We start from the raw sequence: 20,123 nt of genomic DNA, 5'->3' as shown, positions 1-20,123 counted from the left end.
ATGTCTCTGAAATTTCTGGCTTTGTCATTTTTCCTGACATACACACATAATTTTTAACAGGAACAAGTATACCAACATTTGAGTAAATGTGATATGATTTTCCTACTATACTATGAATGTGAGATGGTTTCTTATTACACTTTATAGATTATTGCTATATGATATAAATATATGCATTTATTTCCAAAATGTAGGCATGATAAAGGGACTTAATAATAGACCTTTTACAAATTACACAGGGAATTTTGGAGCTAATGGATACATACTTACATCTCTTAAATATGACTATAGTAATGCTTACCATTTTCCCACCATTAGGAAAATATTATTAGATATATTCTAGTCTGACCAAGTAGTTTCTTGATGCAGTATGGAAAGTACTTTCTTTTAATATTTTAAACTTAATGAGCTTTATGTGGACTCTGAAGAACATTAAGTCTCCAACAATCTATTCAGTGATTTATCCCTAGATGCTATAGTAATGTGTTTTCCCCTATTACTAGTCTTTCTTAAAACACAATGCTTAATGTCACTGATCTCAAAATAATGACATGGCATTCCTTATTTAGAATAACTGCTCCCTTCATGTACCTTTAGGGAGGTTCTCATAAATTCTAATTTCTTCAAATCACCATGCCTGCTCAATTGTTCTTGACAAGGAATATTACTATTATGGTAAGTACTACACTACTGTGCTTACTCATGTGAATACCTAAAATAAGGAGCAGCACACTGAACAAAATGCAACAGGCTATTCATCAATGAAACTCCTTCAGATGGAATTTTATTTCAAGATTTTTCTCTCCAAGCAGAAAGCATTTCTTTTATTTACTAACTGGAGATTGTTAAACATATAATCAATTTTAATGAGTTTTTAATGTGGTGAAAGGGACATTATAGGATGCTACATACCAGTTACAAATCAGTTCTATTGTCTAGCAAAGGTAATGATACCATATTTTGTATGATTTATTTTGACACATGCTACAAAAGCAAACTGTATTTGAGCCACTTTGTAGTTCTGCCTATAGCACTTTTCAGTAGTGACTGATGTTGAGACAATTTATTTCCCTCTAGAGTCACTTCCCTAATGCAACAATTATATATAAAGAAATTATATTCCTAATAACTTGAAATTCTGAAAAAACATGGGTTTTTATTTTTGGAACTATTTTATTGTTCAAAAGAAATTACAAAATATAGACTGGAAAACTTACTACTTTGGGTTAAGGAAGCACGTCTTATCTCAGTTGTAGAGTCTGACAATAACCTGACATTGATTAAATACTAGTAAGCTTTAGAGAGAAATGTGTCTTGTCAGTATCATTTAATGAACTGTATACTAATTATAATTTTGAGACTTAAGAGGGGAAACAAAAGTAATAAATTTTAGTATTTAGAAAATTTGACATCAAACTCTATTTGAGGAATTCTGAATGAACTTCTGGGACTATAAAAATATTAAATGGCTTAAGAATTATAAGCCAAATATTACGTATGGGTTGGCATCAAACAAATAATTATGCTCATCTACTGCTTTCTCATAAATGCCATTCCAAAACTGAATTTATTAATCTCTGAACAGATTAATAAAATTAGTGTTTTTAATGATAGATTTGAGAGTATATGATAAGGTTAACATAGCTATCATGAATTTTTCATTGATTATCATGCTGAGATAATAATATATTACTGAGATAGTTTGATAAATACATCCTAGGAAGCTTTTGTATTTTCTACTCTTCTTTTAAAATTCATAGGTACAAAATAAGTAAACTCAATGGATACACACCTGCTTCCTGTTTTAGATTATATGGCTAGAACTCCCAGTAGACAAAACACTCCTGGGTCTATCATTCAGTTCTTAATGGAAATTGCATAATAATCAATAAAAAAAAGAAAAAAGAAGAAAAACACAAAAACTTGAATAAAGAACTATTTCCTTAAATCCATCTTTGAGTTGCACTACAGAATATAAAATACAGGTTTTAGAGTTTGAAAATCTGGTTAAAAGTTTAACTCTTTTAGCTTTCAGCTTACATTATTCTTATAATTTAGATGACATTTACATTTCCTGTCCAATTTAGAAGGATGTTGTGAGGAACAAATGTGCTGTATAAACTAAAGCAGGATACAAAAAGTTAACAGTTATCTTTCTGTATTTGGTTTTCAAGAAAGTTTCATTGAGTCATTCACTCATCTTAGGAAAACTAACCTTTCATATGGATTCAGAGAATTATGCTTTGATGGAAAGCTGCTTTCAAGACCACAAAAACAAATGGCCACGGTGGGTTAGGTTTGCTATTATAAATATGGCTTCCTGGATGACACTTCTCAAGATGGAGAGGTACTAATTTGTAGGAGTTGTATGTTGCCTCCATTGCTTGATATCTTTGAAGCAGGTGGGTTAGTGCATGCTTACTTTAGATTTAGATCTCTAGGCATCCAAGCTGTGTGTACCATTCATCCAGCTTTGTCCTATACACTTTGATCTAGTTATGATTAATAAGAACAAAACACTTTTTAACAGTGCACGTCCTTTATAACTGCAACTGAAAAGCAAGTATTATTTTCCATACATGACATATTTTCATGCATATGTTTTATCCCTGTACAATACTAGTAATTTTTAACATACATGCCATAGGTTTCCTTTACTAACATGGTGGTTGCCTTTACCAATGAGTGAATAGTTCTAAAACATGAATTCGTAGTTACATTGCCATTTATTTCAATCCTCTGGTACACACTCAATATAATATGCTTGCAAAACACTTTAATGTTTCCTTTGTGGATTACTGAATGTTACTATCCATTTCTAAAAGTTAAATTTACAAGGAACACCCACAGTTAAAAAAAGTATACAAGAATATGCTAGCTTATCACAGTCAACAAAGAAATGAGCTCAAGAATTCAAAATAGTGTAATGGTCAGGAACAGTTTATCTTCATGGTAAACATTCACTTTATGCAACTTGGCTTCATTTAATTAAAAAGCTGAAAAAGAAAGAAAATTATTAATTGAACATAAGGCAAATACAAAAGGCTTTTTATTCCATTCTAAATTAGTACATGTAAATGTAACAGATGTTATAATTATATTTTTCACCTAATAGTAACCTTTCTATCAGGGCAATTTTTGATACTAGCTTCTGTAATGGGAGGAGGGTCGGGCTTATGGTGCAAATAGAATTAGAGGTGAGAGATGTGCTGGCTAGAGAAATAGTTAAATCAGTAGGGAAAATAATGGGAATTCACTGAAACCGGTATTTGAACTTCAATGTCTTGAATTTTTAATTTGTTTGTTTACATAAAACAATAATTAAACATTTGGTCTTTTGTTACTGTAGTCTACAATTTCCCTGTAGTAAACTGCAAAACAGAATGTATACATAAATGAAACTGTCAACAAATTTTGATTGGCACAAATGCCTACACACATAGAACTAAATCTTTAGAGTAAGAAGTAACTAGTTTTATTAAGTGTCCTAAGCAAAGGTTTAATTTATGAACAGGAATTTAGCTGTGATAAGTTGATTTAAATAACATTTACTAAACTTTTGCTTGTTAGATATTTGTGTCAATCTGTGGCACCTTCGGAGTCTTGATAATGTAAGACAACTTTGTAAGACAAAACCCAAACTACATATTAAAGCAAAATTGAAAGTAATAATTAATGGAGCTGAAAAACCATATTGTTGGAAAATGGTTCAAACTAGTAAGTTTAATATTTGGATGTTTAAGTTAGAATACCCTGAGTATATTACTTTGTTCCTCTGAACCCTGGTTTCATCATTAGTGAAATGAATACTTGTTTTGGATGATTTCCGACATGCTTTCCAGTGCTATAATACTTTGTAATTTTGGTGATATTGTATGCTGAAAGTGTGTATTTGGTTGTAAAATATATAAATCATACTTATAGACAATAACATTTCAATATATAAATAATATAAAGTATAAAAAACCAAACATATATTGTGTAATTATATATTGTATTAGTAATATAGTATAAGTTCTATAAATTACACTAAAAGTTACACAAAACAGAATAATTACAAATCTATTTTTAAGGAATTATTAAAATATACAAATTATATGCTGATATAAGGATGCAATCAGACACTGACTATTTTTCAAGATAAGTTATGAACACAGTACTACAGGATAACCATCTCCAGAAAGAATGTCTGCAGTAAACCTTGTCAGAGTGTAAGTTGTAGATGCTGCTCAATCTATACAACCCTCAGCAACACCAGGGGCAAGGCAGAAAGATGTGATGTATCCTTTCAGGTGAACTGCAGGGATTTTCTATCCTCAGTAATAAGCTTGCTCTAAGGTAACACTAGGTTGAAAAATAAAGGTTCATGTAAAAAGGAATCTTCATCAAAATATTTTAAACTTAATGCAGAATTGGTAAACTTGGGCTTGTGGGCAGTTATTTTAAAGGAATGACTTGAAAATTTCAAGGTACAGAGTGGCAAAGCTAACCTTTAATTATTGCTAAAATATATTTCTATAGAAGTAAAAATAGTAAAATGGCCTTTTATGATAATTTTTTTACCTTCTAACTTTTTAGAACTAGAAAGGTTAAAAATGTTTCTATATTTACAGAGTGAAAGGATCTTTGTGACTGCATTCCTAATATAAAAATAGACTAAGAATCCTTACTTCGCTATTTGTTCACTCCAGGGAATTTTCCAAAAGGAAACAGTAATTATTTATAAAACTTGTCATAACAATCACTTGTTTATATCTCATTATGAAATGACAAGTTTATTCAATCTTTAACTCATTCTACATTGTACTAAATGCCCATCAATAAGGGATAAATGTAACTTGTGGAGTACTTTTATTCTTTTTATAATAAAATGATTCATTTTCATAAAAGATGGGCTATAAAAACTCTACAAGTATATGTTCAATAGATCGGGAAGACTTGCAACAGAAAAATATACAATGTTGTTATTAAAATCTTTCTTAAAAACTATGAGCTGTTATTCTCCAGGTAATCATTTAGATTTGAGTTTTATTTTTATTCTCATTATATAAATATTAATTGCCCAAGATATGTTCCAATATAAATTTTTTATACCAATATCATCACTCAAAGGATTAGTCTTTTATTTCTGTGTAGCTGGGTCTGATGTATACGGTCTCTTTTTACATCTACCTGTCTAATAATTTTGATGTATAATCTAAGAGCCTAACAGTTATTATAGCTTTATGCTTTCAAGAGTGCTTGGATATTTTTCCTAATAATGTTACCACCGCAAAAACATACAAATGATTTTGTATTGTTTTAAAAACTAAATTCTAAAACACTGAAAATATTTCTCTTATTTGTGTTCAGTGTTTTATTTTTCCTGAAGGAACATGTCCTGCTAGAGTTCCCTTCATCCTCTGCCAGGAATGAATCTCTCTGTAGGTAGTGTATCCAGCATATGTGTAACATTAACTACTGTGGCTGGCTTAAACTGGAGCGAATGCATGTACTGTCAACTTGATCTCAGGCCACAATGTAAGAATGAAGCAAATCAGCATGGGTAGTGAAGTGCACACATGGAGACTTGATAGCAGGGTGGAACCAGCATGAATATCCTTAGACACTCCCTGTCCCTCTAGTCTGAAGATAAGTAACTCCCTTTCTAGTCTGTGTAACTTGATTACTGCTTAAAGTACATAAGGAATGCTGTCCCTAATTTGCTGAGGAGTGATGTTTCAGTAGTTCAATATCAAGTTTCTCATTTGAAATTCAAAATAAGTTTTTGTAGAGAAAAATGAATTTTCTTAAATTCAGGACCCCTCCCTCACTCAACACATCAAAGTTCAGTTTCAACCAGCATTCAGGAAAGAGCAGTTGACCATCAGCTGTGTTCAATGGTATTAGGCTTTAGAAGGGTATTGCAGAAAATGGAAAGACTGAAAGTCATGGTTCTTATGTTTCTTTTATCTAAAGGACAGAGAAAGACCTGGATAAATGAAGTATAAAATAGTAAAATATTTGATATGGTGGTGAGCTAAAGTGCTACCGGAATTCAAAAACAAGCAAAATTCTGAGTCTGAGAATAAAAGCAAGGTATCACGGTATGGAAATCCATTAGTTCAAGGTGGCTGAGTAAGGAGTCAGCACACTTTTGGAAAGGAGCCAGAAGGTAAATATCTTAAACTCTGGGGTGGGGGTGGGGGGGGAGGATCACACTTTTTCCTTAAAACAATTCACCTAAACTTTTGTACTGCAAAAGTAGCTGTGGACAATACATATATATGTATATGCTTTGATAAGGCTTCAATCAGAAACTAGAACTTAAATTTTATATAATTTTCACAGGTCATCAAATATTGGTTTTTTTTTTTTTCAATGACTTAAAACAGTGAAATCGATTCTTAAGTTTGTGGAGCACCCTTAACAAAGATCCTGCTCTAAGCCATATGGAAGTCTGCCACCATAAGCTATCAATGGGCAATCAATCTAAAATTTTCTACACTGATTCATATGATATTATTGTAGAACTAGTAAAACCATATGCATTCTAAAGAATAATTAATAGCATTGACATATTCTCATGATGTAGAAAAGAAAACATGAAGCATACAAAATGCACATCTTATAATGCTTGCTTAGGTTCAAAATATATAAACAAGCTAAACTGCTTACATTCATAACCTCAGTGCTGGGATTATAAGAAGATTTTATTTTCTTCATTTTGTTTAGCTATATCTTCTAGAAGGCATATATATTAACTTTTCCCTGCACATTTTTGTTAGCTATTAGTGGATTTTGGTGAAGAAGCTACACAATCATTGCCTATCTTAAAATGATAGTTCTGGCATTTTACTAGAATAAGTGATTATTATGGGGGAGAATAGCTAGATATTGAGAGATATTAGGAGACTAGCTGATAGTCTGAAAAAGATGAGAGTATATAAATTAAGAAGGCAGAAGTAGAAATAGAAATGGGATAGAGGCCAAATCAAATAGCATAATATAGGACGAGGATGTGGGATGAGTACTAATGACTCTGAGGTGTCTAGCTTGTATAATTGAGAATGAAAAAATGGAGAGATGAGGAAGAAAAAGTTTTGGAGAAACAAAAGCTGAGTTTTGGACATGTAGAGGGTGAGGTGTTAATGCAGTATTCAGTTGTGATTCTGGATCTCAAGAGAAAGATCAGGATGTGATGTAAATATGCAGAGCTGAAAAGTAATTTAAAAAAACAAAAAAGAAGGTATGGGTGCTGTGTTATACAATCCAGTGCACAAAGTTTCAAAGATGGACTGGTCATCTAAAATGCTAAATGGGTCACTGTGATGAGAATTCTGGATTTGGTCAATGGAGACCATGATAAAATGAACTCATGTTTGTGATTTTTCTGAAAATGTGTTTTTGGAAACTCAGAATGTTCACAGTTCAAAGGCATGCATTCTGTCCAATTGGGAATTGATAAAACATTAGAGTGGTCTTTAGCTGGACAGAATTTTCTTGTCTATTGTTCTTTCTGCTCTCCAATTAGGGAAGGATTTGGGAAGAGACTGCATAGTGACACTCTGTTTCACAGAAATCACTTATGTGACAAAGGAAAGCTGCTCAGATTTCATTTAGTATACACAAAAAGTACAGAAGGAAAGAAAGGCTTCAGGTCTTCACTAAGCCTTGATGGGCCATTGGTTGAATTTTCACTCTTATTCCATTGGCCTTGTGCTTTGTACAACTAATAATTCACTCTTGTACTTGTAATTTTTGTAATTAATCTTTGATATTAAGGTTTATATTAATGGGAAAAGGGACTTGACTACATTTTTTTTTCTAGGCAGAACTGATTTACTAAAAGTGGTAACAAGTAAAAAAAAATGATGAAGGGACATATTTGTACACAAGTATTATTTTAAAATACACTGTTTGCCAAATTGTTAATTCCAGGGGTCAAAGCTTATTGGAAATTTGTCCCTGAAGCAGGTAAGTGTAATAGGAGCAGGCTGTAATATGGGATCTCACACTTGTAAAATAGTAGCTTATTATAACTTAAGAGATAAATATTATGGTTTTTATTTTAAAGATGAGGAAAACTGAGGCTCAGAGAAGATTAAAAGACTTGCCTGAGGTTAAAGAGTTTTTAAGTGCCATGGTCCAAATCACATCTTCTTACTCAAAGTCCAGATCACTTTCCAATACACCACAACGAAATACAATATGGAAAAAATAATCCTTAAGATTCAATTTCCACTTGTACAATAGTATTACAAAATTTAGCACTGAATTCTTTACCTAGATAAGGGAAAGACAATAGTGTCTTTACAGCTCTTCTGCTTTTCTCTTAATCATCTCCAAATCTTTGGGCCTTTGAGCCATTCTTCAATGCTCAGTATGAGAAAGGCAATTCCACTGAAATTCTTGTGAATGGCATGTATTGTGGACTTATAACTACACCATTTTTGTTTTTTACAGCTCAAGATAGTTTCCCTTATAGGTAAGTGATATTACTATACAGTGTACATACTGGGATTTCTTTTGGCCTTGCTGTGCTTGTTCTTCATATTTCCTCAAAATTTATGGGAATACATTTCAATTCCAGCTACTATTCTGTACTTCCCTTATTGAATGTTATTTCATTTTTTATTGCTATTCATAATCTTTCAAAGATGAAAGAACAAAGATATAATGATCTCCAAGTATTTTAAGACAATGGGAGATACATTCTGGGTGCATTCTATGTGTAATTAATATATAGTCTGCTTTTTATTTGTTGCTGGCCAGCTCAGCATCAATTTGGGATGGCAATGGCTATCTTTAGAACTTTCCACACATGCCTTTCATGTGGAGCAACTGGACAACTCTAAGGGGACATCTTTCCATATGGATTGCATCTCCTGTAGTTGTGCAATGAGGCAAACTTAAAGATTCATTTGCATTTACTGAATGTAGATAACATTTCCCAGAAAACATTTAATTAACAAGCATATGATGAGCACCTACTATGTGTATGGCACTTTGTAGACACAAAAAAAGGTTTATTTGTTAAGGATCCATCCCCAAATATTTTATAGTTCCAGAAGGAGAAATTAAACACATGAAACAGTTGTATATGAAAACGTAAGAAGATATAATAGAAATTATAGTAGAAATTGTAGAATAGTAGAAGTTGACTAAATTCTGAAATAGTTCACTCATTTTTCAGACTTTAACTTTTTTTAACCTGAGTATTCCTTTTATTAGAGTAATTATATATAGCCTTTTCAGAATCATTCATAGCTTAGAAATTTAAAATATGAAATGTATTTTACTGTCAAATGTTTTTATCTTATTTTTTATAATTATTTCATTTTTCTGTGTAAATTCCTAAGTTCCTAAATCCAAAGGAACTCAATCTAGTAGAGGCAATTAGAAACTAGTAAGAGTACTACATACTACATATGAAAGCCTCTCCACCAACAAAATACCTGCAAGGTAATGGGGTGCAGTGTGTGGAAGAGTTGTGGAAGGCTTTCTGAAGAGGCATCAGGAGCTGGTACTAACAAGGTATTCACTTGGAAGGAAAGGACATTCCAAACAGTGAGGGCATTATGTGTGAAAACATGAAGATTTGCTAAGGTCTACATTTTTCAGGAACAATGAAGTTTTGAGAACTTGGAACCCAACTGGAAATCACTCATGATTGTTTTGGAGAAAAATAAATTCTATGTCAATATAATTACCACCAATGTATACACAATAAAAGAAATGTTAAGGATCCCTATGATCCGACTGCACAATATAGAAAATTCCACTAAATAATACTGTTACTGCAAGCTAGAACAACCAATTAATTAAGTAGAATGTATGTTACAGAGTATTAGCTATTATATATTAAAACAAAAAACTTAAAAAACTATATGTAAAAATAACCACAAGTAAGATGACAGAGTATAACTACATTTATTATTGTGAGAACATAAAGTTCAAGCTTTTACTATGCATAGCCAATTTTCTTTTATGTATTGCCTCAGAGAACCTGCTAGGTCTATGCCTGGACTATGGTAACAGTTCTGAACAACCATTACTAAAAGTTTTAAATTCTCTTGCATCTCTGTGGTATCAGCTGTATATTTTCTGCCTCAATATAATAAAATTTTACTCTCATAACTTCAGGAAAATGTATTGGCAAAAACAAGTTATGTGTACAGTATATTCCTTTGCATGCCAATTTGAAGAAAGCAATTTTGGAAGAGATTAAAAGTGTTCCTTTAATCTCATTATTATCTAGGTAATATTTTGATACCTAGATGAGTATTTGTTTATACATATTTTTCCATTTTGTACATGATAGTTTCAAATTAGTTTGCACTTATTTGTTGAACAAATATATATTGCTCAGTATATGATATGCTTTTGTATCAGAATCTGGTTAAAAAGTAGTGAAAAGATTTGCTCTTTGCTCAGGGATAGTTTATGTGTAGTGGAGGAAACTTTTAAAGCAAGTAATCACATAAAGTTTTCCTTTTATTCAGTAACTTTCTTTTTCAAAGGAAGAAGTTTAAATAATTAACTCTAAGCTTATTTTTTAGAGTGGAGTCAAATGAGTTTACTGCCTAGAAAAAACATATTTCTCTTTCATAAGGTTAAAACACAAACAATGGAGTTTTACTCAGCCATAAGGAAGAATGAAACCATGTGGTTTGAAAGTAAATGGATGCAATTGGAGGACACTATGTTAAATGAAGAAAGAATGTTTTCTCTCAAATGATAAAGATAGATCTAAAAGATAAACATATATACAAAACCAAACATGATCATATACAGACTTATATGAAGAACACATTTGTAATAGTAGAACTACCCTATGGAACTCGGGGGGAGGAGGGAAAGGAAAAGAATGTTACAGAATTAACAATATCAAAATACATTACATCTGTACAAGTAGAGGATATAATGACATGTATTGAAAGGGGAGTGGGAGGGAAGGGGTAAGGGAGAGTAGTGGAAGCATTTGAGTAAAGTATATTCACAGTGGGGATACTTCTAGAAACTCCTTTGAAAATCAACTTTGGAATTAATAACAAAAAACGACTATAAAATAGGTATAGTGAGGGGGGTACTCATGGAAAGTGAATGGAAATGAAGGTGAGAGAATATGATGTGCTTCATACACACATACAAAATTTAAGTGAGGTGGTGGGATGGTGGGGATAATCTAACCAAAGAATAATGTAAGTCTATTAGAAACTGTCATAATGAACCCTGCTGTACAGTGAATATATCCTAATAAAAATGGGAAAAAATGGAAAAAGTGCCTTGTTAAAAGAAAAAAAATCAAGACAATAAATAAGAGGTCAAATATTTTCTGTCATAATCATTCAGAATCTTGAAAGATATAAAGCACTTTTTTCGATCCTATAAGGTATGGGTTACCAGGACTTGACTTATAGAACAATATTAAGGATTAGTCTTGGCAGTCACAGATAAAAGACATAATACAGACTGTTTATAAAGGATCCTAAAGTTATATAGCACAGAAGACAGATTTACGTCCAAGTCTTCCAATAACTATCTCATTCAGATAAAAGTCAAAACTCTTACTTTATCCTATAAGATCCCGTTATGTACATTCTCTCCCCACTCTGTCCTCAGGGTTCTCATGTACTCCTACTCAATACAGTCCCACTCCTTCTCCAAGGTCCTTAAACTTGCTGCTCCTTGTGCCTAGACCATTCTTCCTCCAGGTATCTACATGCATTATTCCCATCACCTCTTTCAGGTCATTACTAACATGTCCTTTACAATGAGGAATTTCCTGGAGATAACAGCTTGCTTTCAGCAAACTTACTATTCACTTCCTCTGTATTACTTATATTCAACATTGGGGGAAGGGAGGGTAAGGGAGGGGCTGAATTATTTGTTGCTTTTATCTTAAATAAATTTGTCACTGTATTTGGATCCCTTGGATGGACTTAAGAAACAGATGCCTATAACAGCAAAAAAATTAAGACACATGGCACAGCAGCTCTTGCTGTGGTTTCTTTTCATAAAAACAGAGTAACATTTTTTCTTCTAACATATTGTCAAGTGCTATAGATTGAAATGAATTAAGTGTTTTCAGTATGCTAGATAAAACATTTTTTTTGTGTGGTACTGGGACTTGAACTCAGGGCCTTCACCTTGAGCTACTTCACCAGCCCTATTTTTGTGAAGGGTTTTTGAGACCGGGTCTCTTGGAACTATTTGCCTGGCCTGTCTTTGAATCATGATTCTCCTGATCTCTGCTTCATGAGTAGCCAGGATTATAGGTGTGTGCCACTGATGCCCAGCAAAAGATTTCAGAATAGAATATTATATTTCTTTTCTAGGCCAAATCATACAAAATCAGTATTCTCAATCTTAGTGTAGGCAGAAAGAAAAAAAGAAACCCTTCATTTTTCTTAGTTATTAATTAGTCTTGGATTTGACTAATTTGACTATATCACATTTTTAGAATCAAAACTGGCTAGCTACAAATTAAAAAAAAAAAACAAAACCAAAAAACCAGGAGGCTTTGCTTGCATTTATTTCTCATTACTCTAGTTGCCCTCAGAACTGATGTTTGAAAAATTCATGCTTCAAGCATGGTTTAAGACCGATGACCCTACAACTTAGATCTGATGCCCACATTTCTTTCATTCCTTTAGTAATTTTGATGATTGTATGATAGAGATTTGGAGATGTATCATATAAGGCTTTTACTTCTTCATTAGAGAGGTTAAACTCTAAGAATTAGGATTCCTTAAAGAATGTGAAATAGTTACTACTTAAAACAAAAGCTGAAGGAAGAACATGGTCAAGAAGCAAACATATGCCTAATTCATAAACTGAACAACTATAATCTGACACATATACTACAGTATGTTTTAGTGAAAGTGCAGTTTGATAATATGTTTTCAAAAAGAATTTTCAACACATACCTACTTCCAATTTTGGCAAAATGGTGAAAAATCTTGCAAGATATTCATTATGAGGATTTCTAATGACCAAAGATTAGTTTATCATTTATTTTTTCCCTTTCAAGTTGGCTTTTCTTATTTGGAAAAGTTACAAGTTTGAATAACTCAAAAGAAGAAGCAATATTTATTAGACTCTGAAGAGAAGGTAATATGAGAAAACAATCTTACAAATGAAGTTAAAACCATGAACAAACCAAAGGAAGACGAAATTGTGAAGTCCATAAAACTTTAAGCTCATTTTGTTTTAGTATGCCATACATACATAACATATGTATTTCTACAGTGAAACTTCATTTTACATAGGAACAGAAACTATTATATCTTTGGACAGTCTACTAGGCTAAACACATGGTAGGTGCTCAAAAGTTCGCTTAATTGAATTTGAAATCATATGGCAAATATAATTAGTTACTTTATATTAACCACTGACATTGTTTACTTTATTAGTTAAAATTAATAAAACTCATTTCAGTATAAAATATTACCTATAGGGATAGCCATGGTACTTGGAACGAAATATGGAAAGTAGAAAACTGAAGAAGAACACCACCAGGCCTAATCCCACTAGGCAAATTACTAGAAAGAGAAAGAAAACTGTTAGTGTCTAAAACCAATTAAAACAACCCAAATGTTTATATTTTTAAAATGCATTCAATTACAGAATACTTACAGGTTCCTGGTACATACAGGTACAACAAACCAGATAATCCACATTATAATGTATTCATTATTTTCCACATTCTTCTCAATGAAAATGTACTATTTGGGGTATGAAAACAACAATGTTGACTGATCTAAGTCTTCCAGTGGTTTTCTTCTCCTATAAAATTGCTACAAGTACTAAAATGCCCCAGGGGGATCAAAACAAAACAAAATATGTGATAAACCACAAACAATATTATCAGCCCTTGCATTCTGAAGCATTGGCTATAACAGCAGAACATTTACATTGTTAGAATACTAAATATAGTTTTATTCTTTTCAGATGTCATGTGGTATTCACAAAGAAAAACAATTTTAAGTTACTAGTTAGATTATTGTCTCAGCAAAATCCTGTTACTTAGAAATCATCCTATATGCTTTTATAATGATGAAATATAATTTAAAACTTATGGTTTTTCTAGCATAATAATGAAACTATGTTTAATTAAAATCTGGGAAATCAGTAAGTAAAGAAGGGATGGCATTGTCAAAATATGGTTTACTAGCCAGTGTTCATGCAACTCTTTAGGAATAGTTTTTGCTAGGTTTAAGTACAAATTATGAACTATCAGAAGGATTCAGTAGCATCCCACTGCAGCCTCTGTGACATTTCAATTCAGAAAAATCTCACCATGCGGTTGGACTTCACATGAATATTGGCAGAAAATAAAGTAAAAGTATGAGTTATATTAAATATCTTAATTGTCTTTTTTCAGATACCTATGAGTTTCACATATAATTTTTAGCTCTTTAAACAAGTTCAGGAATACAAAGTGTATTGAGAAAACTCTTAATTAAAAGTTTGTGGAAGAAAAATCATAAAATTATATAGGGACTTGATATTAATTATAGTCAGGAATCAATGACTCTAAAGTACTTTATCATGTTTTGACCTATGTTCACAGAGTAGAGGTATTGCCCAAGCTTTTTGCTACCAAAAATATTACTTCAGAAAGCTACTTTATGTTTTCTACCACCCTCTGAGAGGAATAGCTCCCTCAAAGGATAAACTATAGTAACTTCCTTAAAAACACAATACTAGGACTTGATGGGAGATATAAAGCCCAGTATATCAATACAAAAGACAAAGCCCCTGGAAAAGATACTGTCAAGAGATGTCACCTCCTTTTCTAAAATGTTAATGAAAGGTTTGGAGGGAATTGGAAGGTATTAAAATATTTGTGTAGAAAAGCCTCAGGATTTGAGTGAATACTTGATTCTCATGGCATAAGGAACATGTGTGCCAATAAAATAAAAATCTCTGCTCACAAAATTCTCCCTCTGTAGTATGCGTCTTACAAAAATGACTAAGGCTTTAGCAGGTTGATGTTTTCTTTCTCTCCTATACACATGATTCCACAGAAAATCACTCACATCTCATTTTGGAAAAAATACATTTTCAAGAACATTCACATACAGCCAAGAAATAGAAAAAAGCAAAAACCATCTTCACATTCTTCAAACTAGATGACTTCCTCAGAAGTTGAATGTTTACAAAAGACTTGGCTATACTTCCCATTTAAGACCAAAAGACACTACAAAAATGCCAACACAGAGGACTTACTCCGTCTTTTTCCAACATCTCCTTTGGAAGTTGCTGCTTCATTCAGAAGAACCATTCCCATGGTAATAGCAGCATCTATACTAGTTGTCAAGGAAACAGTAGAAATAGATGCAAATAAAACCTATCAATTTTTCTGAGTCTGAATATAATATTCCAGGATAGTTAAATTACAAATACAGAGAGAAACAAATATAATCATTACTCTTCATATAACATAAAAGCACCACTCATCCTGTATGCCTCAATTTTTAATGCTTATAATCTGAAACTTTAATTAGCTAGATTTTGAGATATTTTTAAATTCTAGCACTTTCATATATGAATATGTTTTCTACCACCCTCTGAGAATATGGATTTGCAAAACTAGTTTTAACATTTAACATAAAAATCTTATAGTAACAGTGATATATTTCATTGGCAATTCTAGAAAATTAGAATGTACTCACACCCTTTTCCATTTTCAGTGTGTAGCTATGTGTATATATGTGTTATTTCCTGTATTTTACTCAGTGAAACACTTATTAAGATCATGTACCATGTCACTTACAAATTTTGGGTATTTAATTACAAGCCTTATAAAATCAAACAGGCACATTATACTAAAATGATTTAACAAATTTAGCAGTATCCTGAGCTAGTCAATTAACTGACATAAAGAGAACACAAAATTACTTCTGTACTAAATGTCTGCTTACAACAGGGTGGATTTATTCATGCTATGCTGAAGGATGCCAGAGATTAAGAAAATAATGGGGATATTTCGACTTTGTAAGAACACTTTTTGTCATTATTAAAATATATTTTTTTTACATTTTGTACTGTTATGATTTTAAAACATACCAGTTCTGGACATAAATTTATTAAGTATCTGCGGATCCTTAATTATCCGTTAAGTATTAACGGATTCAAAAATGAAGAGAAAACTAATTCAAGCCAAGAAATACTCCCATTTGCTTAATTAATTTCATCATGACTTTGCTGTCTTCATTTCTACCTGTTATATGTACACACAACATCAGTAAGCTTCCTGTGCAGGGATGTTTCTTCTACCCCAAATAAAAAAAGCAAAATGGATATTATTAGGTATATGTCTATACAATTAAATGGAATGAGTTAGAGGAAGTTATGCAGAGTAAAATATTTCCACACTGAATCAGTTTTCATAAGTATATGATTGAATTTGTCATTATTAATAATTGCACTATTTATATGAGGCTGTTCTCATGACCCCTATTATCTAACTTCTGGATAATATCTGGCTCCTCTAATTATGCCTACATTGACCTCTCTATTAGAACAAATGGTTTTCAACCTATTCTATTGTTGCACTGGAACCCTCTCTAGAACAAAAAGTCAGTAGCAAAACGGACCAAAAACTTGGGTTGCAAGCCTACTGTATAACAGACAAAAAGTGCCTACCAGCCTATGCAATGCTGCCCCTCCCTGCCCCCCCCCCCACATATTCTAAATACACCACTAAATTTAGAGATCCATGATACACAGTTTTAAAACCACTGAAATTTGGGTATTACTGAATTCTTGAGTTTCAATCATGTAGCAATGGATATGATAAGAGAGCGACTGTTCCAGTGTGAGAGAAGTCTGTGGATGTTAAGGATTTATTTTTCATGTGGTTTAGGAAATCTACCTGTAGAAAGTCCCCTGAGTCCACAACCACAGAGTGCTACTTCTAACAAAATGAGGAAAATGAAGTAAAAACCTGTATGATTAAGACTGCTCACATGTAGGAGATTCTGTTGTTTAGTGGCACAGACAGTTATGACTGTGGGAAAAGTTTACAAAATTAAATGACAATTTTAATGAGCATAAACTATATTAAAACATTCTCTGGATCAAATTATATACACATATAAATACATCTATGTTGTCAGAGTAAAAAGAGTATCTTAGTGAGAGCACCTATTTGTAATTTACTGGGGAGGCTAAGGCAGGAGAATCACAAGCTTGAGGCCAGCCTGGACAACTTAGCAAAATTTGTCTAAAATAAACAAAAAAACAAGGCTGGGGTGTGTAGTTTAGTGGTACAGTACTTTGTGTAGCATGGATGGAGCCCTGAGTTCAATCCCCAGTACTGCAAAAATATATATTAATATATTTTATTGTGTATCTTCATTCCAGTTTTAATTCCCCCCTTTGAATTGCTATATTATAATGTTGAACAATTTGTGAACAATGTGCTTCTCACATGTAATGCTTTTGAATTTCATAGAAATTTAAACATGGTAGAAAATCATGTGAGTTCATAAGAGAAAATACAAGTTATTGCTTTATCTCACTGACGACATTTAAGTTATTCCCAAATATTTGCTATCATATTGCTGTGAAGAGTATTTTTTTAAGACCACATTTTTTTAATGGGATAGATTTGTTGTACAGGGGGGATTGTGACAATTCCAACAGACTTATTTAGTTAGATCACCCCCGCCATCTCTCCTCTCTGCCCCCTCCCTGCTCCACTTAAAGCAATTGCAAGGTTTCTTTGTTCTATTTCTTATAAGTATATGAAGTTCATCAACCATATTCTCCCATCTTAATCTTCTTCACTCACCCCACTTCTTTCCACAAGTACCCCGCCACACACCGTTCCTATTTTTATAGTCCTGTGTTTAATTATTAATACTTGTCAGTATTCAAAGGAGTTTCCCAATGTATCCTCACTGTAAGTATACTTTAATTTGGTCCATTCAGCCCCCTCCATTGCTCTCCCTTACCCTTTTACCTCCCACCCTCCCATTTTTCAATAGCTTTCAGTAAATATCTTTATATCCTCTACCTTCACAAATGTTTTATGATATTGTTGATGCTCAATCATTCTATTTTCCTTTCCCTCCTTCCCCGAATTCCAGAGTAGTTTCACTATTACAAGCATGTTTTACATAGGAATTTGTATGTGATGTTTGTTTTGTATATATATTTTATCTTTGGTATCTATGTTCCACATGAGAGAAAACATGCAGTCTTTGTCTTTCTAAGCCTGGCTTACTTCACTTAACATGATGTCCTCCAATTGCATCCATTTACCTAATAATAACATGTCATTATTCCTTATGGCTGAGGAAAATGCCATTGTGTATATAAACCACATTTCCTTGATTCATTCATCAGTTGTAGAGCATCTGGGTTGTTTCCGTAGCTTGGCTATTGTGAATAGTGAGATGATGAACATTGGTGCACAGGTACCTCTACTGTGTTCTGTCTTATGTTCCTTTGGGTGTATGCCCAAGAGTATCACTCAATCATATGGCAGTTCTATCTTTAGCTTTATGAGGACTCTCCATACTGCTTTCCACAATGGTTGCACTAATTTTCATTTCCACCAACAGTGTATAAGGGTTCCAGTTTTGCTGTATCCTCACCAGCATTTCTTGTTATTGCCCATGAATATGGCCATTCTAACTGGGGTGAGATGAAAAAGAAGATTTCTATCTTTTTATAGACAGGGAAGTTGAACACTTCTTCATGTGTTTACTGGAAGAAAACTGTACCTCTTCCTTTGGAAATTCCTTATTTAACATATGTGTTCATTTCTTCATTGGGATGTTGATTCTTTGGAGATTGAGTTGAATTCCATGTAAATTCTGGATATTAGTGCCTTATCAGCTGAATAGTTGTCAAGGATTTTCTCCCATTCTGTGTGTTCTCAACTCTAGTGACTGTTTCTTTTGCTGTGCAGAAACTGTTTAGTTTGATGTAGTCCCATTTGTTCATTTTTTCTCAGATGTTGAGCCTGTTAAGTTCTGCTTAGGAAGTCATTCCCTACCTATCTTTTCCAGTGTATTTCCTACTACTTCTTGAGTTGTTTCAAGGCTTCAGGCCATATATTAAGGTCTTTGATCTACTTTGAGTTGATTTTGGTACTGGACGAGAGGCAGGATCTAGTTTGAGTCTTCTACACGTGGATGGATATCCAGTTTCCCCAGCAACATTTGTTGAAGAGGCATGTCAATCATGTGTTTTGGACTCCTCTGTTGAATGTCATTTGGCTGTAGCTTCATGGGTTTATGTCTGGGTTTTCTATTCTAATCCATTGGTCTTCCTGTATTTGAGGTCTTTTGTGTTTCCACAAGTATTTTAGGATTGGTTTTTCTATCTTTGTGAAGAATGCCATAAGAATTTTGATAGAGATTGTGTTGAACATGTAGATTGCTTTTGGTAATATGGCTGTTTTCAAAATGTTGATGGCATAGGAGATTCTTCCATCTTCTGATATCTTCTTCAATTTCTCTCTTTAGTGGTTTATAGTTCCATAGAAAAAGTTTGTGGCTTCCTTCATTAAGTTTATTTCCAGGTACTTTATTATTTTTGAGGCTATTGTAAATGGGATTGTTTTCCTGATTTCTTTCTCAGTCTGTTCTTTGTATATAAAAAGGCTACTGATTTCTGTATGTTACATTTGTATTTTGCTACTTTGCCAAAAGTTTATGATTTCTAATAGATTTTTTGGCAGAGTGTTTAGGGTCTTTTATGTATTGGATTATGTCATCTGCAAATAGGGATAGTTTGACCTCTTTCTTCCCTATTTGAATCCCTTTTATTTCTTGCTCTGGCTAGGAATTCCAAAACCATATTGAAAAGGAATGAAGAAAGGGGGCTCCCTGTCTCATTCCTGACTTTAGTGGGATTGATTTCAGTTGTCCTCTATTTAGTATAAAGTTGGCTGTAGGTCTGTCATATATAGTCTTTAGTATGTTGAGAAACATTCCTTCTATTCCTAGTTTCTTCAGAGCTTTTATCCTGAAAGGGTGTTGGATTTTGTCAAAGGCTTTTTTTGCATCTATTGAGAGGATCATGTGGTTTTTGTCCTTGTTTCTGTTTATGTGCTGTATTACATTTATAGCTTTGTGTGTGAACCAGCCTTGCATCCTTGGAATAAAACCATTGGCCAT

At 32.8% G+C, this 20,123-nt stretch overlaps 1 protein-coding gene across 4 annotated transcripts in view; it reads right to left on the bottom strand.

Moving 5' to 3' along the window:
- Window positions 1–754: 754 nt before the first annotated feature.
- The window catches only part of Tusc3 (tumor suppressor candidate 3), a 196,838-nt gene continuing 177,469 nt past the window's right edge, over window positions 755–20,123 (bottom strand). For 2 of the 4 annotated variants that reach the window (XM_074054731.1, XM_074054733.1), the window contains exons 8-11: window positions 15,217–15,291; window positions 13,436–13,526; window positions 8,097–8,161; window positions 755–2,996 (exon numbers count right to left, since the gene is read on the bottom strand). In XM_074054731.1, coding sequence (XP_073910832.1) covers window positions 8,143–8,161; window positions 13,436–13,526; window positions 15,217–15,291 — 185 coding nt within the window. In that variant the 3' untranslated portion in view covers window positions 755–2,996; window positions 8,097–8,142. Of the gene's footprint in view, window positions 2,997–8,096; window positions 8,162–13,431; window positions 13,527–15,216; window positions 15,292–20,123 lie in introns of those variants that run through there. The other 2 variants (XM_074054732.1, XM_020167490.2) reach the window with 2 other exon arrangements.

Source organism: Castor canadensis, chromosome 14 (assembly GCF_047511655.1).
Source record: "Castor canadensis chromosome 14, mCasCan1.hap1v2, whole genome shotgun sequence".
In the NCBI taxonomy this organism is placed as follows: Eukaryota; Metazoa; Chordata; class Mammalia; order Rodentia; family Castoridae; genus Castor; species Castor canadensis.
This window is presented reverse-complemented; position numbering and strand designations above follow the sequence as displayed.